The sequence below is a fragment of the Epinephelus moara genome, chromosome 5, assembly GCF_006386435.1.
Source record: "Epinephelus moara isolate mb chromosome 5, YSFRI_EMoa_1.0, whole genome shotgun sequence".
Taxonomy (NCBI): Eukaryota; Metazoa; Chordata; class Actinopteri; order Perciformes; family Serranidae; genus Epinephelus; species Epinephelus moara.
In genome coordinates this window covers 44,303,037-44,328,802 of record NC_065510.1, presented here as the reverse complement: position 1 = coordinate 44,328,802, position 25,766 = coordinate 44,303,037, and the positions used below count along the sequence as shown (strand labels likewise).

The 25,766-nt window shown below is 41.2% G+C and overlaps 1 protein-coding gene and 1 long non-coding RNA gene across 3 annotated transcripts in view; one reads left to right on the top strand and one right to left on the bottom strand.

Annotated features, from left to right (window-relative positions):
- The window catches only part of LOC126390106 (up-regulator of cell proliferation-like), a 21,042-nt gene extending 12,381 nt beyond the window's left edge, over window positions 1-8,661 (bottom strand). The window contains exons 1-6 of one of the 2 annotated variants that reach the window (XM_050044239.1): window positions 8,525-8,661; window positions 8,199-8,291; window positions 7,099-7,197; window positions 1,980-2,063; window positions 1,498-1,545; window positions 1,276-1,359 (exon numbers count right to left, since the gene is read on the bottom strand). In XM_050044239.1, the coding sequence (XP_049900196.1) occupies window positions 1,276-1,359; window positions 1,498-1,545; window positions 1,980-2,063; window positions 7,099-7,197; window positions 8,199-8,291; window positions 8,525-8,553 (437 nt within the window). In that variant the 5' untranslated portion in view covers window positions 8,554-8,661. The remainder of the gene's footprint in view (window positions 1-1,275; window positions 1,360-1,497; window positions 1,546-1,979; window positions 2,064-7,098; window positions 7,198-8,198; window positions 8,292-8,524) is intronic. The other variant, XM_050044238.1, reaches the window with a different exon arrangement.
- LOC126390157 (uncharacterized) overlaps window positions 1-25,766 on the top strand; it is a 698,278-nt gene that overhangs the window by 261,236 nt on the left and 411,276 nt on the right. The gene's annotated exons all lie outside the window — the stretch shown is intronic.

The window sequence follows — 25,766 nt, the reverse complement described above, 5'->3', positions numbered from 1 at the left end:
GGGGAGCAGTGAGACCTGGCATTAGGGGAGTGTCTCTGGGACACCAGAGATCACTGTCTAGCCTCCTGGAGGTGTCGTGGGACCAACTAGACGAAACACTGGTGAAAGGAGGTTCCCACCCGATGACCCCAAAGACATGCTAGTTATCACTGCTCACTGGTTTGTATAGTTAAGCCTTGCCATATTAGCTTATCATAGGGCTTAGGTTAATCACTGAGTGTTGATCCTTTCTCTAGTGCACAAACTTCTTGTGTTTATTTGAACTAAGGAATTGGTTGTACTTTCTATGTCATGGCGGATAAAGAAGGAGCACCATCTAAAAGAAAAAGAACACAAGAACAGAAGAAGGCTAAATGGGACAGTGATAGGGCTCGAGCCCAAACGCGTGTAAACCTCGGTCGGGCATTCACCAAGTGGAGAGAGCTGAGAGATTTGAAAGGTTTTAAAACTGATCCCGAGTTGGCCCTTTTCCTAATCGACAGGTATGTAATTTTTGTTTTTATTTAGAGAATATACCGCAACTTGTTAGACGTTGTTTCACTTCAATATATGACGACATGGAAGTTATAAGCAAGCTAAATGTAACGTTAGCTGATGTGAACCGCTTTTTTCTAGTAACGTTACAACAAACGCCACACAATTATCTGTGACTGTGACCATGAACACAAATATACAGCAGGCAGTTGTCCTCAGTTTATAAGAAAATCAGAGCTACACCAGAACATTTATGATTTTCCTCTCACTCTCCAAAACAAATGCATGCGGTAATTGCCGGTTGCAGTCGAGATTTTACGAATGAAGCCGAATGCCTGCTGCAGTCGGAATTTTACGACACAGGCTGTGGGTGTCATACCGCTTCGACCAGAGGGGGCGCTATAATCAATGAAAACGTAAAGTTCCGCACAGCTGTTTTAAGTGTTTATTCAGTAATGAAGTTTAAACTCCTTTATGCAGAAGATATATGTTGAAAGAGCTCATTTGTATTGCGCTATATATTTTCTTTGGGCTCCCTGCTGTTTCTCAGCACACCAGGTGGACAGACAGTATGTGACAGATTTTGTGTGTGAGAACAAATTGTTTATATGGAAACACTGCTGATAATGACAGGCATCTAATCATCTCTCAGCACTTGGAAATGTCACCAAAGTCGCTTACATGTATTAATAAAATGTGCAGAATGTGTAAGTGATTCATCAGCTGCTCTTTCAACAACAGCACATTAGGCAAGGATGTTATGACACAAGTTGCTGCAGTATATAAAGACTGGTTTTTTACCTGCTATGGATAAAGTCATCAGGGGCACTGTGGTCACTTATATGAACTGCATATGCAGCAGATGGCGGACACTGTACTTTTAACCTGAAAAGCATTACACACATAACACAGTATACTGTACATGTGACTGAGTTTTCAGCTAGTTAATTAGATACCTTGTATAGTATAGTATCAGACACTTACACATTATATAATTATTACACTTATACGCAGGAAACATACCTGGATGGGCCCATAGGAGAAATCAAATGTTGGAGCATGCCATGTTTGCTGAAAGGAAAAGAAAAAAATCACTGATTATTATAATCACCTCTATAAAATCTAAAGCTAGGGTAGCCAGAAATCTGGAAAAGGCAAAAAATAAATAAAGAATGGCAGACTTTAAAAATACACCCTCCTCCTGTAACTTTGCTCTCTCCCCTCTCTGTCCTAAGCCCTTCCCACCACCATGGGCATATGCACGCTCTGTATCAACCCAGTCTCGCTCCAGGATTTTTACCCAATGATGGAAATGCCTACCCCAGCTTTAATATGTTAATGAAAAAGATGCTAGATTTATCAAAAGTATGTTCCATCAGTTCACAATTTGTGTTTATGTGTGTGTTTATTCAACTTTCCCAGGAACTCACTGAGAACAGTGTATACCACTAAAATAAAAACTGCTGGGATAAAAATAATGTACTGAAGTCAAAAGTCTGCCTTACATTTTGTTGTCAAAATGAAGAGGGATGTCTTTTGAAGACAAGTCAGTCTCATAGGCAGAGTAGTCACCGTCTGCTGTCTCCCATCTGAAAGAAAGACAACATCAATTCTCTGTTTGCTAAATCCTTCCATCAAGCAGCAACTGTCTCATCATGTCAGAGAGGAGAATGCCAAGCAAGCTACAGAGCATCACGGACAATAACTCCCACCCTCTGCACAACGAAGCACATTTAGCAACAGACTGATACCACTTTGATGCACCACAGAATGCAACAGGAAGTCCTGTCTTCCCGTGGCCATCAGACTATACCTCATCCACCTCAGGTTGAGAGATGGACAGCAAAGAGGTGCCACCAGCTTCCGTTTCCACCCAAACAAACAATTTCTTCATTGAAACATCTCAGATAAAATGAGTATCCACATACTGTTTGGTCATTATCAAAGATGTATGGCATCTTTGACTTGTATTATCTATCATTGCTTAAATGTTTTTTTATAATTTAGTCTATCATCTACATGAATGTAAAGTTAAACTCACGACTCTACATTAGTAAATTTCAGAGAACAAAGACACACGGTGTTTCCATTCATTTTTAGCTAAATAATGCCACTAGAAAAGAACTACCAAAGATTATAATTGTACATTACTTGTACTTCATTATTAATTTGTGGTTTTAAATTTTTTTTAACTTATCCAAAGCAGTTTTGTGAACAAAAAATGTAAACAAATGAATGGAGAAAAGACCAACACATTCTCACTCCGACCTCATCACATATTAACGTTTGGTCATGGAACTTCCAAGTCAAGATATGATGTGCAAGGTACCCTGGGTACATTGGTTGTTGATATTCAGGGACGCCATGTCAACTTCAGCCTGTAACATGCATTGTCTGTTCTCAAAATACAGTTCCGTTTTCACAGGAAATGTACAGTTTGAATAGAGTTTCTTTCAAAATAAATGCACTACGTCGGTACAACACCGCAAATTTATGTTTTTTTCCTTTAATAACAAATGAACTTAGTTGGGTTAGGAAAAAGAACAGGGCTTGTCTTTACAATCATACAGGGAGCACACACCAGCCTTGTTTGTAAAAGCTGTTGGTTGTTTGACCCATCCACCACCCCTCCTGCCCACCCTACTCGCTCTTTCACTACCTTAACATTTGTTGTTGTCCCGCCAAGTTTCCACCTGACACTGCCAGGCGCCATTAAACAATAACAGCGGCCAGCCGCGCATCATGCCGACATGAAAGGTCACTGACTAAAGACCAGTTTTTGATGAGTTCAGAGTGAGACAGGTTTGAAAAAAAAGTAAAGATTTGGACTGGACTAATAGGCGGTAATGCAATATTTTGGATGTTGACTGACTTTAAACACCAAGGAAGAAGAAGAACGCTGTGCAGCTGCACCAGATGGACTTTCTTTCAGTCAAGCTGGGCAGTAAGGATAATGATAACATATGGGGTTTTGAACTGATCTGCAGATGCTCTGGTTCAAAATGAGACCAACATTTTTTTGGGATGTCAGTTGTTTGAGGCACAATTAAGGCTAAAATGTGGCCTGCAAGAGATGGTAAGATTTCTGTCAAAGGACCTTAACAGCTTGCCACCCATTAATCTTACAGTCCCTGATTTCCATCTGGTTTGCGTTAGTTCCTAAACATGTTCAATTCAAAACTTTAAATCTTTGGAGGCCCATATCCAACTTACAAACAAGTAGGTACAGGACCTTTAGATCTACAGGTCAAATGCCAGCTACACAATCATGTGTCTGTATACTAAACTACATTACCTGTTGAATCTTATTGACTGTTATAGTGTTCTTTTTGACACTTACAGTAAACAGCCATTGTATGGCATTCTTAGGACTTTGCACACCAAGTCCGTATCTTTCATATGCATTTCTTAATTGGTCACCCGATAAAAATTGTCATGCATGGACACCTTGCACACTGAGCCTGATGGGTTAGTGCTGTATTTGTTGCAAAAAATTGCAATACAAGACCAAATGGAAAGACACTTTTGATCTCTTGCTTCTCTCCACTGGAGGTACTTCCAAGGTTGTTGCCACTCTCTGCCTGCGTCTTGCATTTGGCACCACAGCTAGCTGTGCATATCTAGGTAGGCTAACGTTACCTTCTCTTTGTCTTCTAATATTTCAAGAAGGACATTGCCTCACTGTATTTCCACCTACTTTTCTTGCTGGCTCCCTGTCCACTTCTGCACTTTTCCTCTTATTGCAAGTTACACCACATTTTCTTCACTGCTTCTTGGTCAAACTACCAGAGATGGGACCAAGTCACACATGTGCAAGTCTCAAGTAAGTCTCAAGTCTTAACCTTCAAGTCTCAAGTAAGTCCCAAGTCATTTTTTTTTGGGCAAGTCAAGTCACAGGTTATGTCAAGTCAAGTCAAGTCAAGTCCTGTAATAGGTCAAGTCAAGTCCAAGTCAAGTCACCTTATTATTGTAATTTTATCTGCAGAATCTGATCTTAATAAAGTAAAAAGACAAGATATAAGTAACTGTCAGAAAACAGTGACTTCATCGCTGCAATGTTTACTTTGCAGGGAGGACCCCCATGCATGAGCGCACGCGCACACACACACACACACTAACCAAGGCGGCGGCCAAAATCACCCATTTAGCTCATTTAACCCTGTGTTGCTCGTTCATAAAACGTACAGCCGGTCTTGTGATGAACCGGTCAGAATGTTCGCTCACGTTTTCTGGGGTTAATGTTAGCAAATAAATTAAAAAACAAGTTCCACCAAACCAACCCACCCCCCCACCCCACCCCCGTATTGTATCAAGCTAACGTTAGCTAACTACCGACTAACTAGATAATATTAGCTAACTGACAAGCACTTACTGGGCAGAATGGCTCTTCAAATGACGAACAAAGTTTGAAGTTGTCGCCTGGCTGGCCGAGATGTTTATGCCGCATGTCTTGCACTGTGCTGTTCGTCTTTTGCCGTAATAATGGTAATTCCGAAAGCCGAAGACGATGACTCTCGGTACCCCTCCCGCTGACATGTTGATGCCTATCTGATATAAGAGGGCCTGTTTCTCCAATAAACACGTAAGGTACGTAGAGAGGGCATGACTGATTGACAGGGTAGTGATCCAATCATGACAACGCCATTCTCAGCCTGCGCTCCTACCGGGTAATCGACATTATTTTTTAAATTCATTTATTAATTTTATATTCTAACCAAAAACATGATGTGAATAACACTCAAGTCATTCAAGTCATTGTGTCTCAAGTCAAGTCAAGTCCCGAGTCTTTAACTTCCAAGTCCGAGTCAAGTCTCAAGTCTTTTATTTTTTGTCAAGTCAAGTCACAAGTCATCAAAACAGCGACTCGAGTCGACTCGAGTCCAACTCACAATGACTTGAGTCCCCATCTATGCAAACTACTTACTAGAGACGTTTGAGAGATAAGGAAAAAAAAAAACAGAAAATTGAAACTGTTCTGAAAACTTTGATGACGGACTTAAAGGGATAGTGCACCCAAAAATGAAAATTCAGCTATTATCTACTCACCCATATCCTGAGGGAGGCTCAGGTGAAGTTTTAGAGTCCTCACAACACTTGCGGAGATCCAAGGGGAGAGTGGGTAGCAGCACAACTCCACCTAATGCAGGCTGGGCGCCCCAGATTTAAACGTCCAAAAACACATAATTGAAACCAAAAAATATCTCCACACTGCACGAGACCTTGAGACATGGGCACCGCGTTCATGTGTGTTCACGTGCTTTCGCTGGTCTCGTGCAAGCGCGCACACGTGAGCGCGGTGCCCAGAGAGGCAGTTAGAGCTACAGGCTACAGTGAGGCTAAAAACAGAGTTCAAATGATGTTTTTCCAAACAACTTTTTAATTCTGGGCTTCAGGACACTTGGATCACTACGGACGAGCAGTATGGAGATATTTTGTGGTTTCAATTATGTGTTTTTGGACGTCTGAATCTGGGGCGCCCAGCCTGCATTAGGTGTTGTTAGGACTCTAAAACTTCACCTAAGCCTCCGTCGGCATATGGGTGAGTAGATAATGGCTGAATTGTCATTTCTGGGGGCACTATCCCTTTAAGTTTCAGAGTTGGTGTGTAAATATGATTGATACAACATAAGTTTGTATTTATTTTTAAACGTGCAACAATTTCAGACAAAGCATGGACTTGGTATGCAAAGGCCTTTACCCTGGAGCATGATTTATGGTAGGGCACTCAACATAATCGAAACAGACAGCTGTTTAAACCACACAAACATCCTGCTGTATATGTGTTTTAAATTATTAACCGTATTTACATCAGCTCCCGGTCTGTCTGTGAGCAACAGATTTGAGTGGGCTGGGAGATAAAATTAAAGAGTCAGTAAATACAAACACTGTTGATTTCTTCATGTGCAGCTGACATGAGAATTTTTTTGGTTCAGTCTACTGTTAGTGAGCCTCGTGGATGCAGTTTGGCAGGTTGCTGTCCTCTCAGCTCCCCAGAAGCTGCTGCTGACAGATGGCTGCCTCTGTAGACAGAGACGCTGAATGCAGGTCATATATGTGGATTGAAAACTACTATCTCCATGGCGATGTTAGAAACAAAGGTTACAATATTGTAACCCTAGTTGTATTAGTATAGGCAGAGACCTCTACTGGACTCTATGGGTAGTACTTTCCAATCAGAACGTGCCTCTTTCAATAGATAAGCGTCAGAGGCCCAAGATAGACAGCTATGCCTAGAGCATCACTTTCATTTTATTTCTCAGAGACTCCACCCTACACAGGACTCTATGGGTACAGCATGTGGGGCCCGACAAATGGACATGTCATGTTGCAACATGACACCAACCCAGCCGCACTGACCCATGCATCAAAAGTGTGGAGCATCCTACCATAAATCAGGCTTTACTCCTAATAAAATGCCTAACTTTCTGCTGATAAAACATTCTCATTCCCTGTTTACATAAACCTAAGATGATACTCCTTTACTTCACATGAAATTTTACTGAGTGTGATTACAAATCATCAAAGCACATTGGCAATCACGATGACAATGTTCTTTTTTATCATACAATGTAGATATTACACCAGAATGTAAATGAATTAGTTATTCATTAGGCTCTTTCTTACTGTTCTTTTCTAAAATGAAGAGGGATGTCCTTTGATGACTTCTTTGACACACAGCCAGTACTCTGACTCACAGAGTACGTAGACCCTGGTGTCTTCACACTGAAAAACATAAAAGCCTCTTAAACACATATAAAAGTACAGTTTTTAAAACAACTTTTGTGGAGAAACAAAACAAAGTGCAGATTATTAAAAAAAAATGCCATGTAAAGGAAGATTTATACATTTTGGGAAATATGCTAATCTGTTTTCTTGCTAAGAATTTGAACAGATCATTGATGCACGCTCATGTCTGTATGCTAGTTATTATGCTACTGCCAGGAGGCAGTTTGCTTGACTTAGCATAAAGCAATTAGGCTGGTTGTGTTGATTTTTACACTTACATATTAATGGATTTAACAACTGAGATATAACTTGTTGATACATGAACTGTACAGGTGCCAGGTGTACATTTTGTTTACTTTGGACAAAGCCACACCAGCCATTTCCCCGTTTCCAGTCTTTGTGCAAAGCTAAGCTAACAGCTTAATATTTACGGAACAGATACGAGAGTGGTAGGCTACCAATCTTCTCATGTAACTGTCAGCAAGAATGCAAATCAGCATATTTACCAAAACTATTTCTATAACCCCTGGCAGTTAAAAGTCTTGCCAAAAAATTTGAGTTTAAAGTAACTTTGGAAGACAGTTTACAGATCACAGTGTGTTTAGAGAGTTTACCCCCATGTTAAATTTGTGAGGCTGTGGATTTATATTCTCGTACTGTTTGCCAAAAGGGACTTCAAAGGATTGTTCAAAAGAATGTCTTTATAATGACATAAGCACATTTAGTCAAATAATGTGTACTTTTAAACCCTTTAGGTACTACAGTATATACAACTTGACCCCTATCTATTACAAGTAGAAATCTGTCTTTCTTGTGCCACGCCAATCACAGTCCTTTTCATAAACAAATGAGTGCAACAAATGTCTTTGCTCATAACTAATAATTTTTCAAATGCAAGTTGTTCAATTCATCGTAAACTTTCTTATTTCTTAATGAGGTAAATATAGTGTGAAATTACTTTAAATATCATTAAAATCTTGCTGGAAGATCTTCTGTACCTTTTGCCCTCATCCTTCTTGTTCTTTGAGCCAGCAGACACTCGTGACAAGTCTTTGTCAAGGAAAGTAGACACGAGGCCCTTCACACTCACCCTGAAAAGTAAACAGTTTTCTGACACTTACTCTATGCAATGTCCAAATTATCATAGTACATACAGAGTACAGAGTTGAGGTGAAGCTCTTAGGGCATTATGTTAATCATTAGTTATAGCAATTTACCTTAAGATGTTCTTAGTAAAGTCTATACATTCAGTTGTATGGATCATGATCACATCATCACTTTACGATTGAGTTGTTTAGATCAAAAAGATGTTATGGAGTCTTACCTTGCATTGTCCCCATCTAAAGAATCCATCACTTGTTTTAACAGTCAGAGTCAGTTACAGCTTAAACATCCATCCACCTTTGGACCATACTGCCACTGAACCATTATAGAAAGGTATCAACCTGCAGATGTTTTCACAAGCCAGTTACCATGTATCAAAACCTAAAATTAGATTCAGAGTCAAACACCAACACTCAACACTGAACATTTAAAGGGGAGTCGAAAGTGGAAATCCAAAGGGCTATATACATATATATATGTATATATATATATATATATATATACATATAAAACTAAAGTAGCTACAGCAAACTGGCTGAGAGGAACCTTGCCTCAGCTTGGTTTGGCATGGAAACCATCCAAGCATACAGTAAAGCCAGGGATGTAAAATTCTTAAGTATTTTTTGGGAGTATCTGTATTTTTACTTGAGTTTTATTATATCTGTCAACTTCCACTTTTACTCCACTACATTTCCTAGATAAAATGTATACGTTTACTCCAATACATTTCTGTGTATTGGAGTAAAAGTATTTTACTTCAGTTTTACTCCAGTCTCTATGTATCTCTGTGTCTTAAGCATTTTTGTTATTTCGTTACTACAAAATTAAATCGAAAGGTTTGGTGAATCACTGGTCCTAGCTTGTAGATCACAGAGTAACCACATAAGGGCAAGTGCAAACAAGTGCTCTCAAAGACAAAGTTAAGTTTGGATTTCCAGTCAAGCCCAGGCCGCGTGTCAGATTAGATGACTACATTCCACTCAGCGATGAGACTGACTTCATGATGGAAGCAGAAAATGGTGTCTCACAGCAAAGAGGGCGAGTATTGATGCAAGGAGATAAAAATTTGTGCTGTGACTGCTCCACTGCAGTGTCAGACCTGGATAGACAAAAGTTTTCTTTACATACTTAAAGTTGTGTAAAGATCTTCAAGTGTACCAGCCCCTGATGCTGAGTGCCAAGCGGGGAGGCAATGGGTCCCTTTTTTAGTCTTTGGTATGACCCCGCCGGGGATCAAACCCCAACCTCCCAGTCTCAGGGTGGACACTCTACCACTAGGCCACTGAGCTGGTGTGTGTGATAGACTTCCTTCTATGGACAAATGGACAAGTAAACACATTAAATTACTGTAATATAAATACACAAATACATAGAGGTAAGGGGAGAGGTATAAGACAGGAGATGGGGTGGTGTAAGATCTTAGGACAGAGAGAGTGGTTAAAAATCTACAAAATTATAAACAAATGGCTCTCCTGTTGTCATAAGGGGAAAAAAAAAGTTTTCTAGAAATGAAGCTCAGCGTAAGTTCAATCAGGAAAACCTTCTCTGTGCTCACCCTCACACATTTCTCTCCTTCCCACTCTCACTACTCCCTCTCATAAGCTGACTATGGATGTTCCCATTTTAGTTATCCAATCACACTTTGCCACGATCTCTCAGCCAATCAGGATGCCACTGCAAAATTTTAAATCTGCTCTCTCTGTTCTGCTGCTGTCAGCCATCATTTAGGTAGAATCTTCGCACCCTCCGTTCACCTCCAGCCATTGTATCCAGAGTCCAGGACAAGCTCTCAAAGACTCATTCCTCCTCTCATCCAGGAGGAGGGGGTTTCCCTATTCGACTATGGATTCATCACCCTCCTTAAATCATACAGGGTCTAATCGCCAAAGACTTTCCACATTCTTATTCATACGTTCACATGTTCATAAATATTCTTTTACCATAAAAACGAGTCTCTCCTGATTGAAATGTTTTTATACACAGTAAGCTCCTAAATGAACTCTGTCTTTGCTGGTTGGTTTTTCACTCTCAATCACTTATTCAGTACAGTAGTTTTACCCTCCAAGAGCCTGGAAAAAAACCTTAGAAAAACATGTAAAATCTTTATTTTCTGTGATATTATCGACTTTGAATTTGCACTAGATAAGGCTAAAGCTAATAAGTCCCAGTTATAGCCATCTGCAGCATCTTTGTCCAATTTTTTGTCAACATTACAGTAAGGCAGAGATGGGGAAAAAACTTATATTTCAGTGTGTTGAAACATCTACAGTATTATACAATGACAGCACTTACGTAAAGTGATTCTGACTATTGGTAATGCCTTAAATAAGCATTTTGGGTGAATTAAGGTGAATAATGTGGTAATATTAGCTATAATGCACTGTATATGAAGATGAAAAAATATCATGTTGCCCGACATGAGATAACTATTCAAATGTGTTTAGGAGAGACTCAGATAGCTAGCTTGTTAGACAGACAGACAGACAGACAGACAGACAGACAGACAGACAGACAGACAGACAGATAGATAGATAGATAGATAGATAGATAGATAGATAAATAAAAAATAAATATACAGTATATATACTGTGTGTGAAATAAAAAATAGCCTACCTGTTAGAGTCTCCTGGTGAATCTGTTCTCTGAGAACTCAGACAGAGCTGAACGTGTTGAGTTACAGGGCGGAGAGTAAACTGGAAGGAAAAAGAAAAGGAGGGATTGCATAATATCACTTATAATCTCATTGGCAAATTCTGTGACCTCTTCCTCCTAAGTTTAATATGTCACTAATTAACACACCAGCAGAAGGCTACATTTACACGTTCCTGTATGGAACCCCACAGTGTTCATATTAAAAACATTTTATGAAGACACTGTGAAATTATCATGTGAATATATTGTATGACATATGAACCAACAATTTATGAAATAATTGAATAGATTATTAAAACTAACCTCAACTGAAATTTTCTTTTTAATCTATTTTCATATTGATTGAATTTTATTGGAAATCATTTTTGTCTAAAATTCCCTTTTTCACATGTCTCATTTTGTTTGATTTTGGCTTTTTTTCCCCCCAATAAGACATTTTTTTTATCAGGTTTTATCTCATAATGCCACATTTTAGAGCACACTTTATTTGTTTATTTATTTATTGTTTATATTATGTGTTGTCACTGCCCTCTCACACTTCTTTTTTTCCTGTTAAAGGGTTTTTTTGGGGGAGTTTTGCCTTATCTGCTGTCAGGGTCCAAAGGACAGGGGGATGTTGTGTGCTGTAAAGCCCTCTGAGGCAAATTGTTATTTGTGATATTGGGCTTTTTAAATAAAACTGAAGAACTGAACAAGGCTGCTCATGCAATCTACCTAAGTCAGTTTGTGAGCTTGGATTATTACTCAGCATCTAAGTGAAAAGCGAGTTCTAGTAGTGTAAGCTTGCTCCTGTTGGTTTGATCATCACAGAGATGTGTGTCTTGGAACAGGTGACTCTGAATCAGCCAGCTAGCCGCTGTTAACATACCTCTGTGGCATTGTGAAATAAAAACGTAGCATGAAATAGAATGATTAAATAACATTTAATAATAATAATAACAATTTTACACTGTTTATTCAAGTTTTTCATAGGCAAATCATTAATATATTAAAGACTCTAGATACTTGGGGTTCTGTTCAAAATACAATTTGTGTGTGTGTGTGTGTATGTGTGTGTGTGTGTGTGTGTGTGCGCGCGCGCATGTGTGCGTGTGCACATGTGTTTACAAGATCATGTTCCACAGATGATAGAGTGACACAGGCCATAGAACTGTACAAAGTCTCTCATTTATGATGGGTTATAAAAATGTTCTTGTTGCATGCTTCTGAATGATATCACATGATGGTCGGCAAGGTGGTGCAGAGGTTAGCACTGTCAGCTCACAGCAACAAGGTTTCTCTTGCGTGTTTGCATGTTCGCCTCATGTCAGTGTGGAATTTTTCCAGGTTTTCCAGCTTCCACCCAGAGTCCAAAAACAAAATCCCCCAAAATAATAGATATATCCATTCAGTTCAGTTCAATATCATTACTTACACGTCTGTACATATACATTATTGCAAGTCTGTCCGTCCTGGAAGAGGGATCCCTCCTCAGTTGCTCTTCCTGAGGTTTCCACCATTGTTTTCCCCCGTTAAAGGTTTTTTTTTGGGAGTTTTTCCTTATCTGCTGTGAGGGTCCTAAGGACAGAGGGACATCGTATGCTGTAAAGCCCTGTGAGGCAAATTGTGATTTGTGATATTGGGCTTTATAAATAAAACTGAATGGAATAAAACTGAAATTGAATTGAAATTAGATTTTATTCATAAAGCCCAATATCACAAATCACAGTTTGACCTTACACTTACTGAGTGTTGTTAAAAGAAAAGGTAATGCCACACAGTGGTAAACATATCCTTGCAGGCATCAAATTCAGAATAAGTGATGAGGTAATTAAGTTTATTATGAGCTCAGTTTTCTTCCAAATGAAGACATTTGTTACTGTTATTTAGCACATTGTATCACATTCTAGTGGTTTCAGTGTGTCTACATCTCACCGGTAATTCTATTGTTTGATATCTTCCAGGAACTTAAAAATCCACCAACAGGGATGGTGACAGACGGGGGAGGCCACGGTTTGGCCATGGCCATTGGCCAGGGTTTTCCCTCAAGTATGAGGCCATCAGGAGGTGACCCTCTACTGAGCCTGAGTCCTGATGGACTAATGTATGGGGGAAAACCATGAGCCTGTAGCTGACATGGCCTCTAATGGTAATGGCTCATCACTCCTGGGGCTGGAGCTATTACTTGTGGCCAAGCATGAAAGGAAGAGGATTCTGCACAGGCTGGAACACCACCACAGAGGCGGATAACAAGCCATCCATCTCTGCCTGTCCCCCACCCCCAAAAAATTGTGTACCTCCAGAGGGGCACTGTTGGAATTTTTAAAATAGGAGGCCAAGAGGGAGGACAAGTGATTTGAGGCCATGCAAGCAAACTCCAATGGCAATTCCAGATGGCAATATTTCACACACTTCATGGGGCAGTGACAGGACACCAGCAGTTGCTCAGCCAGGTTGTTCTTTCTAAGGATCCTCAGGATATGGAGATGCTGCTGCGCCCTTTTCACAAGCACGGTGGTATTTGCATTCAATGACAGGTCATCATCCATGTATACGCCCAGGAACTTGAATTGCGAGACCCTCTTCACGCAGTCTCCGTTGACGTGGATGGGATGTGGATCAGATTTTTTCCTTCTGTAGTCGATGATCAACTCCTTGATTCTGAGGGTGTTCAGGACCAGGTTGTTCTCTGTGCACACCACTGACAGCCTCTCGAACTCATTTCTGTATGCAGTTTCATCCCCCCAGAGATGAGCTCCACCATGTCATCCGCAAACTTGATGATGGCTTTGCTCCGGTGTGCGGGGGGTGCAGTCATGGGTAGAGTATAGAGTAGCAGTAGTAGTATAGAGTAGGGGGCTCAGCACACATCCCTGAGAAGTGTCAGTGCTGAGGCTGAGGGCTCAGCAGAGATGGAGATACTCCTACTCTCTGAGCGAGATCAAACAAGAAATCTCTGATCCAGTAACACATGGTATGTAAAAGAATATACATTATTGAAACAAAAAGACACATTGCTTATCCTGAAGTATGGTGGCCCATGTCCCAGGCCTTTATGTAAATATACAAATGCCAATAATCATGTTCTTGCAACTCCACAGCATGCACACACGAGAGCGGAGAGCAGCCATGCCATTCAAACCTTCAACATGCCAAAGGCCCACTCTGTTATAGAACAGGCCTTGGCTTATTGAAGCAGCTCTGCACCTTCCCTTGCAGTGGTTCTCTGTATAGAGTGATGATGGCTAACAGGTCTTTCAATGCATGGGTAGCCACCATCACCCAAAATTTTAACCCTGCAGAGAGTGGAAAACCACTGATTAATGTATTTATAGTGACTGGACTGGATGATGTGTTTAGTATTTACACTTGGCCGGCAATGCAAATACTAAACACATTAAAAAGAGGCAGATAGGCCTACAAAACAAAACAAAAAACTGGAGCACTGAATGTTAGCCTGTCAGTGTGGTGAATTAACAAATGATTCAATAACAATGTAATACTAATAAATGTGTCTAAACAGAGTCTGCAGTTGTTGAGTCTTGCAGTACTTTGCCTTATTTTTATTTCTTCTTAATATGTTTATTGTATGTTTATGTATGCACCAGAAACCAAAGCAAATTTAGTGTGAGTGAAAACCCTAACTTGGCAATAAATCTCATTCTGATTGTTCTGATTCTGCTGGTCTTCTGTTGGTCTCTAAACTAAAATTCTGGCCATATCTGACACATGTCACCTTCAAAGTATATTAGAAGTACACAAGGCAGGCTTTTTTTTAATCTATTTATTTTATTTTTATTGTTTACCTTTCCGAGGAGTGGTGTCAGTGCACGTGGAGCTGCTCCTACACAGCAGTGTGGCCAAACTGAGAACTCACCACCTACCTGTTTGAGTGGGTAGAGATTCTCGATAGAGAGACAGATTAATACACACATAGACGGATAGACAGAGAGAAAGAGAGAGAGAGAGAGAGAGAGAGAGAGAGAGAGAGAGAAGCCTGAAGATTACATCTTCCACACCCAGCTGTGGCTGACCATCAGAGTCTATTTGAGTCCACATGCAAGTACAAAATCTGGAAAAGTTATCTCCTTTTGAGAAGAAAAGTTGATGTTGTTTTTTTTTGTTTTGTTTTTCATGCAGTGAAATGAGTGGTCAGACCTTTGTTAGTAGGTAAGTAGGTAGTGTTGTGGATTTATTTGCTGCCCTCAAACCAAAAATTTGTCTTCAGTAAAACTTGCTTCCAATAAAACTGAAAGTTCAGAGCACTCTGAAGAAAAACCAGGAGGCTGATCAGAAGTCCAATCATGCAAGAAGGTTTATTCTTTGTTCAGAGATGACATCCAAATAAACCCATGTGAGTTGGTGGTCCGGACCAAGAACTGGGCACTGACCTTTATACCTAGTCTCTCTCTCTCGCTCACTTTCTTAAGTTTTTTAACCAATCATATGTGTAGAATTACCCTTATTTTTTCATAAGTCATATACGTCACAACATCACTTTTACGTCACTTGAACCCTGACAGACCCCTAAAACCAGTTAAAACTGGTTGGAGGGCCTTGTCAACCTCAGCATTTTACGTCCTCCATATCTGATCTCCCCCCCTTTGATGTATCCCAATCATCCAAGTTTGAGTTGGTGTGTGTGTTGCAGGTGCATTGAATGGCCTCAGGGTGTGTGTATGTCCCTTGTTTTTACTATAGGGGCTTCATTCTACTATTAGAATGACAATTATATTTTAAATTCACACAGTGATAACATATTGATGATGCAGTAGTAATGTATTGATAACACAGTGGTAATATATTGATAATATATTGATAATACAACTCAACACACAGTGATTATACTTAGATTTTGGTGCTCTTTACTATATTAACTCAATTTGATAAGATATGATATACATGTACACACATACACATGCATATATACATACACACACATATATGTATGTATATATATGTATATATATATATATATATGCATTCACACGCACATCATGATCAGATAGCTGTTTAAAACAAAACCTCAACAGTAGTGGGTTATTTTCCACAGCCAAATTATGGTTCATCCCATTCCCTCCAAAATGTACTGTTATCAATGGTCTTTGCCGCTAATGATCGCATTAATACTTGTTATTCACCATCGTCGGACCATTTCAGTAATCACAACAGCCAGGCTAGTCAAACCAATTTTGCATATCAGTCACAATACAGAAGAAGTCAATTTAGTGTAAAATCAAAGAATATTTGCATAGGATTTTAGCATGTGCAGGATGATGATACATAAACCAGCACAATGAGTAGCCAAGTTTGTTATTATAGTACAAAAATGAAAATCTTGTAAAGGGGCATCTTACACCACTACTGAGGCAAGAATTATTCTATTAATTAATCTGTCCATTATATTTTGAGGCAGGATGTCCCTGGGGGTTTTCGCCCCCTTTCTAAGGGGGGCCTCTTGTTTATCCTTGGGGCATGTGTCTACATAGTGTTTTTGGTCAGCAGAAAAGCAGTGGCAACGCGGTGGGGAGAGCTTCATCCCAGCACTTTTTTTAATGATGTGCTGTGCGTGGGTTTTGTTTCTATGACCACCATGGGCTCTAGTTTCCTGGCGCAGCACAGGGTGGCGAACCCCGCACAGAGCTAGTTTCGAGCAGCGCAACCCGAGGCGCGCTCAGTTTGGTAGTTTGGCAGACCGCGGTGTGCTGAGATGGGTGTGGCGGCGCAGCAGGGGGAGGTGTCGACAGATCCAGCTTGGCACAGTGACAGTTTCGTGCCAAAAGGCTTCGCTGAAGGTGCGCTAAAAGCTCGCCATCTGAAACCAGGTCTACTGTCAGCGCAGGCGGAGCGCAGCCGGTGTAAGCCGAAGTTTGGCTGACCGGCGGACAGTGCGCACACATCACCAAAACCTCACAGGCAGGTTTCCAGAATATCAGGCACCCAAAAAAACACTATTCAATGCAACTATCTGCAATCAGCACATAAATGTATCTCTATATCGACTGTCCCGTCACATCTGATGTCAGATCAAAGGGGAGTGGCACCATTTGGCACGTTTGGCACGCGTAATGGAAACCCAACCTGATTTGATTAACACAGCTGCAAACTAATGAGTTCACATCCCTCTCAGCCAACCACAAACAGCCACAGCATCAGATAGGGAGTATATATTCAGCATCTGTCATCTTAGAAAAGTCAAAAGAAAAGAAACAGAGTGAGACTGCGAGAGAGAAAGAGAGAGCGCGCGCGCACGAGAGAAACGCAACATTGATTTACAATTGTGGTGACCTCCTCCCAGGCTACCTTTGCATCATCAGCCCGTGGAGGTCTGCTCGCAGTTCCGTATATTCGGACACTGCGAGCTTGGACCTCCCGGACCAAAACATCAGTTTCCTCCTGGGAGAAGTTTGGCCGTCTGACGCTGCTGCTCTCTTCTGCCATGGCGAATTGAGTAAACTCTCATTACGCCTTCGCGCGGCGCATTTAAGGGCGAGGAGAGGGGCTCATTTGATTGGTGTGATGTGTGTAAAACCCACTCCACGCCTTCTCTCCTCCCTCTTTCCGACTTGCGCCGGTAGGAGGGACGGAGGTGGGATAGAGGAGTAGCTGCGCCAGGGCGCACGGTGTGCCAGACTTACAAAGTCCGCCTGGCCACACCCAGTTGGCGAAGCACAGGTGCGCTGCGCCCCCGCTGCGCCCAGTCTGCGAAACTAGAGCCCCATATCTTGACATAGACATTAGCCATGTAGCTTTTGCAACACTATGTTAACAGAGGATTGACTACAGAGTTAACAACAAACTTTTAACGTGTACAGTGATAAAAGCACAACCCTCACCAGCAACATTCAGTTTCTGCTGGCTGATCTGCTCCAACAAATGTTCTGTCTTTGTTGTGACAACTATGTCAACAAAAGCGGTCTGTGAAATTAGTACAGCAAGTTGTGCCAGCTGGCACTGATCGACCAACATCTTGAACTATACTGTGATGTAACACACCGTGTTTGTGTTGTACACTACTGCACTGATGCACTGATGTTGAGATGTGACCAATATTGCCTTTGCATGTCCAAAGGACCCATAAGAATTTGTTGTGAAAGATACTCTGAACAAATAAGTCAATTTCCAATATAAATTTACACAGTAGAAATGAACAATGGCAAAATGTGCAATGTACTGTGAAATGATTATTTTCTAAGGTTCTTACAGCATTTCTACAAATTTGTGTCATTAAACTAAACATGTAGGTTACAAATGAAGTAATTCCCCCTATAACAATGGCACCTGCTGCTTGCCTCTGAGACCCAGAGTAGTTGCCAGAAATTGAGTCACAGAGCAGACATGGATCAAGCATTAACAAGCTAGAAACATGTGTAGGATGTAAAGGCCCAGACAGCAAACCTACATCAAAGAAAAAGTTGCAACGAAGGGTGACTGTGTCGCCTCACGTCACCTATGTCTTGACCAAAAAGTTGCTCTTGAATACATTGTGAAGACTGCAGCCATAGCCATAATTCAAAAAGGGAAACCAGAAGAACAACAGGATGGATTTCAGATGCTAGTTAGCTTGTTAGCACATGAACACAATCCAATGTTGAAAGACAGAGGGATATTTAGCTTGTGCTAGCAAACAATAACACAAACAATTAAACAATTACAAAATGATTCTGCAAAAGAGCTCAAAGGAAAAATGATCTTACCTAATATAACAAGTTTGTTTTTATCTCACTCCCTCTCAGGGGCAAAAATCCCATTTCATAGTTGGGGGGGACAATAAACAGTAAAATTTTAGAGAATAATTCCAGGGGGGGACAAGGAAAAAAAGTTGTAGCCTGTCTTTTATACAACATCTTTTACCGCAATTTGACGCTTTAATCTTCTCTCTATCTCTCCAACAGGCAGGCATAGGACCTTTCTTAGCATTGGTTGAGTCCACCTGCACATGTCCAGATTTAAAACAAAATGATTGAAATCAAATTAACATGTACACAACGACAACAGTCAGGTGCGCCGTGCTGTCCAAGGTGCTTAGTGTGTCTGGAGCAGAGCAGGTCTCTGTCTCCCTGTGCGCAGTAGTGTGAATATTTATGCTATTAAGTAAACGAAGAAAACATGTCTCTCATTGTTTAATAGCAGCAAAACAATAAGGCTTCATTCATCAAAGACCGAAACTCGATCTCTCTCCTTCTCTCCCTCTTTTTCATCTGGCTCAGGTGTGTGGAATGGATCCGTCGTCTCTGGCTGGCTGCAGGAGCAAACCGTTTTGTTTGTTTTTTTGTTTTATTACCGGCAGTGAAATAAACATTTCCTACAATTAAACTGGTGAACTGGTTTATAAACAGTGTGCTGTGAGATCTGCCGCTGCGCACCTCAAAACCGTGTGTAATAATCGCGCGTAATGGCCGCTCCTCGTCAGTTAAACTGCACGTCTGTCGTGTGTCTCACACACACAGATGGAGAGCCTACAGATATTAACTACGAGCCGCTCCGTCACTGATTGCTCTTGTCCTGTCCTGTCCTCTCCCTCTTCTTTCTCTCCTGTCCTCTCTGACTGTCACTAAACTCTGGCTTTTGAACAATGCAGGAGAAATGTTGCAGACAGTTTATATTATCAGCCTGGGCCTGGGGCTTGTTGTAACAGTAAATGGGATGTGTTGTAACTTGTGTAAGTTAAACTGTATCTGCGAATGTACATCTTACCCCGCGCGATGTGGGCAGCCGGGTCCAGCCACACGCTGCAACTGCTGCCAAGTACTAACGGCTGCTAGCCCCGCCCGTTGGAAAGAGTGTGGGATATACCACTACTAGGAATGGGAGGGGGGGACTAAATCTTTTAAGATTTAAATAGCACATTATTACGCTTTTATAATGAGCACCGCTTACATTGTGCTTTTAATAAATACTACTGCATTGTTCAAAAATTATTAATTGTGTCTCAAATTATTCTAGGGGGGTACAGCTTTATTGAAGGGGGAGTCATGTCCCCCCGTCCCCCCCGGGATTTCCGCCCCTGCTCCCTCTGATTTTAGTTCTCTGTTTACTTTCCTCACTTCCATTCCTCTTTTCGTGAGCTGAGCTGAACTACTAGTCCAAGTAATTTTATTCACCCAATCACTTTGACGCCAATTCGACATGCTGAGTAGGCTAAAAAAAAAGCAGAGGAGGGCCAACGATATGGGATACACTGCAAAAACTGGAGCGACGACAGTCACTCACCGACATTTAGACGACTGTCAGCTTGGTTTTTCAGAGCCCTAAGAAAGAGTGAAGGAAGTATAGCTAAGAAGGAATTAGACTGAAAAACAGATCCATTAAAGATTGATAGCTGAAAAAGATAAATGAATGAACTGTATAAAACACTTTCCTGCTGTGAATAAACTGTTGGTAAAAATTAATTAAATAAGATATATGCTGTTCCTATTGTAGTTTAAATGATTTAATTTATTGGATCTCGTAACTGAAAAGGTCCAGATGTCACAGTTTGCATTCCTGATCACCAGCTCTTTTCTCTTTTCAGCCCTTAGTCAATAGTTTTCCACTCATCCCACCTTTCTACCACTCCTACCTGCCAACCAATCAACTGCATACTTTTCTTCTTGCTCCTGCCTGTCCACCACGCCCACCTCATCAAGGCAGCTCAGTTCACCTGTTCCTCATTACTCCCAGCCAGTACATACACACCAGCATCTCAGTCACTGGTTGCCAGATTGTTCTTCACCACTCATGCAAGACTCTCCAGCACTTTATTCTGGACTGATTTCTTGTTGCCAACCCTGCCTGCCTCTGACCTGCCTGTCTCATCTGACTCCCAGTAAACGCCTCCCTGACATCGAGACCTGCCTCTGCATCCTTGGTTCCGCTTTGCCTGTGGCTGCTTGGCGTTTTCATCTGACAGTGCTACAGTGTGAGTTTTCCAGTCTGCTTATCTGTGGTTTCCTGCAGTCCAGAGATTTTCACTTTACTGTGAGTACTTACCTGCTGGCTTCTCGACCTTCTGCTTGGCCTCGACATGCCTTCTACCTACTCCATTCTGGTTCATCTGTATGGACTGTGTATTTACCTGGTCCTGGATTTTCTGCCTTTTTGACTACGTCACTTGCCCACTCCTCGATGGTTGTAGAAAAGGTGCCAGTTAGTTATTACTAAGTGCCTTTGCCTCTCAAAGTCCAACCCTAATGTCCCCGTCACAAGAAGTGGAAACAGGTCAAGCTGGGTAATAGGGCAATGGCGAAACTCATAGGCCAATCACCAGTGAAGTGGATTAAAAACAATTACAGAAACACTGAAGAGTAAGAAACCCCATAACCCAAGAAATAAAGGCTCTTCAAGTATACAAGCTAAAGAGACAATGAAGACGCGTGCTGAAAACCACATGGAGAGGGTGCGTCGGAATCTTCTATCTCCTAGGCAACCTACCAACATCACCACCTGGAACATCAGGACCATGTTCACAGCAGGGAAGACGTCAGTCATCGCAGATGAGATAAGGAGATACAAGATCTCTATCCTCGGCCTGTGCAAGACTAGATGGCACCAGACAGGAGAAGTCAAATTGGTCAGTGGCGAGTCCATACTCTACACTGGACACACAGATGAAAATGCACCACACAAGGAGGGAGTGGCATTCATGCCCTCCAAAGAAGCACAGAGAGCCCTCATCAGTTGGGAGCTCATCAATTCCAGGATCATCACTGCAAGATTTCAAACCACCCATAAAAGAATCAACCTCCGAGTCATACAGTGCTATGGACCCACCAACAATACTACTGATGAACTAAAAGACAAATTCTACAACCAACTACAACACCTACTCCAGGCCAGGAAAGAAAAAGACATCCTCCTCCTCATGGGAGACATGAATTCCAAGGTTGGAAACAACAATAGTGGATACGAACTGGTGATGGGAAAGCAAGGAATTGGCAGCATGAACGAAAATAGGGAGAGATTTGCAGACATCTGTGCTGACAACAATCTGGTCATAGGAGGAACCATATTCCCCCACAAACCCATTCACAAAGCCACCAGGATATCACCTGACCATACTACTGAAAACCAAATTGACCACATATGCATAAACAGGAAGTTTAGGCGCTCTCTCCTAGATGTTCAAGTGAAGAGGGGGTCAGACGCTGGGTCAGACCATCACCTACTGGCTGCAAATCTCCAACTCAAGCTCAAGCGTTGCAATAACCCTTCTGACAGAAGAACAAAGTTCAACATCCAGCTTTACCAGGACTTAAGAACAACTGAACTGTACCAAACCACCCTACAGAACAGGTTCCACACCCTGCAAGAAGAAGAAGCAGAAAAACCAGTGGAAGAGTACTGGATCAGCCTGAAAACCATATGGAAGGAGGCATGTCTAGAAGTGGTGGGGGAAAAGAAAATGAACCACAAACCTTGGCTATCTACAGAAACACTGTGGTCTTAGATCTCAGGACTTTAAATCTCCGTCTAGATGGCAGGAGCTGGAACTCACTGGCCAGGGGATGGGAGTCATCATTAGAAATGGAGCTGGCCAGCCGCTGCAACTGCCTGGTATACAGCAACTGTAGGCACAGCTGTGACTCCCCGTAGGAAGTGGAGCTGGATTGGACACACACTTAGAAGAAACAACACAGCAATAACCAAACAGGCACTGACTTGGAACCCACAAGATAAGCGAGGCAGAGGAAGACCCAAAAACACCTGGAGAAGGAGCACAGAGCACGAATTCAAGAAGAAGGGACTGACATGGAAACAGCTGGAGAGTGCCTTTGCCATATTATGTTTCAATGTTTAATGTTTTCTGCATATTTAGTGTTGATAAGTCTATAAGGGAGCCGCCCCACCTGCTGGTGGTATATTGTAACTGACGTCACACAGTTGGAAAGTAGTAGTAGTGTGGGCTGGTCGAGGGATGGATTATGACTGAGCAGTGCAATAACTTCATGACAAGTGGACTGTGTGTGAATGCATAAAGGTGCATTACCGGCACCTACTATGTCAATCCACTTTCTTTCAAGTAGTGGAATAGACTCCCTAACCCAATTGTAAATATACTTTCCAAACTCAATTCTTCCCCTCCAATCTTCCTGATTTCTCTCTTTAATAATTCTCGCTCTCGAGAATACTTATTGCAGTGCAAAATGACATATTCCACTGATTCTTCTATATGACATAGGTTACATAATCCTGAGGGATGTTTGTTTATTAAATGCAGTGTTTTATTTAGTCTGGTGTGTCCTACCCTCAGCCTTGTTATGATGTTCTCCTCTTTGGTGCTTCTTTTAGCTGACCTCATTGTGCCCACTTCTTGCTGTACTGCATAGAGGTGTCATCCTGTATTTGTTATATCCCAACTGTGCTGCCACTCTTGAATGATGTTTCTTTTGATTAATCCTTTTGCTTCAGATTTACTGAGTGAAATTTTCATGATTTCCTCAGGCTTCAGTGCCTGTTTTGCTAATGCATCCACCATTTCATTGCCCTTAATCCATCTGTGTGCTGGTACCCACATAGATGTTATCAAAACATTCATATTTTTAAATCTGTACAGAGTTTCATATATCTCATTAACTATATCCTGCCTACTGTGAGATGTAAATGACTGTGATGACATTAATGCAGAACATGAATCTGTACACAGAAAAACCTTTTTAATTTGCAAATCCTCTATCCACTGTAATGCTGTTGCAATTGCTATCATCTCGACTGTATAAACTGACAAATGATCTAATGTTCTTCTTTTCACAGAAACTTTTAAGGTTGGTATACTCAAAGCAAAGCTTTGGATCCATCTGTGTATACTGGGATGAATGTTTGATATAATGTTTGCAACCTATCTTCAACCAAAACTGCAACATTTCCAATATCTTTATGTACCTGCACTTTTTCTGAATAGTGTGGAAAAGCCAAGTGTGGAAAAATGGGACAGCTCCCTACTGTATATGATATCTATGGGTCGGACCGCTTAAAGTGGCGCACCCACCGGATCATGTCTTAAATGGCCGCTATTAGCTCCGGCACCCGTGCCTCGGCCAGATCGCGCATGCCACGGATCCAGTGGGTTGCCATAAATGGGCCTGTCCCAGAGACATTCAACTACCAGAGGGCTTTTGAAATCTTCTTTTCGAAGCCGCATAAAATTAAATGCTCTGATTCAGGGTGCCATACTTGCAAATCGTGAGGGAGGGAGGGGGAGGGAGGGAAGCAGTAATATGTGTATGTTTGTGTGTAACTGATTTGAGTCTCACCTTTTGTTTTCTTTTCATATTGCATATTTTGTATTGTTTTGTGTATCTGTAACTGTGTTTGTGAGTGAGAGAGTTTTCAAATAATATGATGATAAAATTTTGGTGGTGATCGGTTGAAGCGAAGTGGATAAAATAATAAAATGGCGGGAAATCCGAGCTGCTTGGCGGAGGTCTGCGCTCTCCGAGTGCTTTTCTAGTTATAATTACAGTGGGGTTTGTTTGTTTTTTCAAATAAACTGCTGTGCGCACAGGGTGAAACATTTGATTAAATCTATTCAAAAGGAACTAAGGAGGAAGATAATGGAAGGAACACCTACAGCACCGAGACAGAAATGAGAACACTCTTCAGCTAATGTAAGGGCGGTCTGAAGAGGAATGAGCAGGATTTCTGGCCATGAGGCTGCCAGGCCAAATGCTGGAGGAGATTCAGCAACAGCGTGACAGACCCATCCTCTTTGTAACATTATACTATTTTATTGTGTACAAGCCCAGTATTATCTGTCAGAAACAGACTCCATAAGGGTGGAATGCGGGCCCAATGTCCTAAAGCGGGACCTGTGCTCACAGCCCAGCACCGTGCAACTCAATCTGCATTTGCCTGAAAACACTAGAATTGGCAGGTCCGTATTTGGCAATTGTCAGACCTTATGCTGTTGCAGTGGACCCTAGGTTCCTCCTGGTGCAGGACAATCCCCAGCCTCATGTGGCAAGAGTGTGTAGGCAGTTCCTAGATAATTAAGGTATTGATGCATTGACTGGCCCTCTCATTCCCATGACCTAAATCCAACTGAGCACCTTTGGGATGTTCTGTATCGGTGTATCCAATGTCGCCAAGTACAGCCACCTACTGTCCAGTTGAGTTGCTGTGATAAAATTCAGGCAAGTCAGATCAGCCTGTGACTTCAACTTTTTACTTTGATTTTTGGTGAGATTTTGAATCCAGCCCTCAGTGGGTTGATAATTTTGGTTTCCACTGACTGTTGTTACATCATTTTGTTCTCAACAAATCATATAATGTACATCAGTAAAGATGATAATTCCTTCATCAAGATTTGATATGTGATTTAAGTATTCCAATTTCTTTTTTTCGAGCATTGTATTTGTAACTCACACAAGACAATCTACAAATGAGTACCATGATCCACAAATACTTCACTATCCTCAAACATGTCTCTTTATATTTGTGTTGTGTAAAGTCATATTCACAAAAAATAGGGCTGTAACGGTACACAAAAATCACGGTTCGGTACGTACCTCGGTACACAAGTCACGGTTCGTTTTTTTTCGGTACAGTAATGACAAAAAATTGACAACTATAAAATATCTTTTACTTATTGGTCACCTTATTAAAACATACCACCACAGCAGTTAACTCTTTTTACACAATTTTTGAAAGAAACAAATATATAAAATCCTGCTTTTTCACATTGTTTGAATGAAAATAGAAATATAAAAGTGAAAAATAAAATCCTGCTGTTTTTTTAACACATTTTTTGAATGAAAAATATAAATATAAATTTCTGCTTTAACAGTTTTACTCAATTAAAATAAAAAGTATAGTGCAGCTGGTCAGCTTTAAAGCCTGCTCAGATTCAGTTT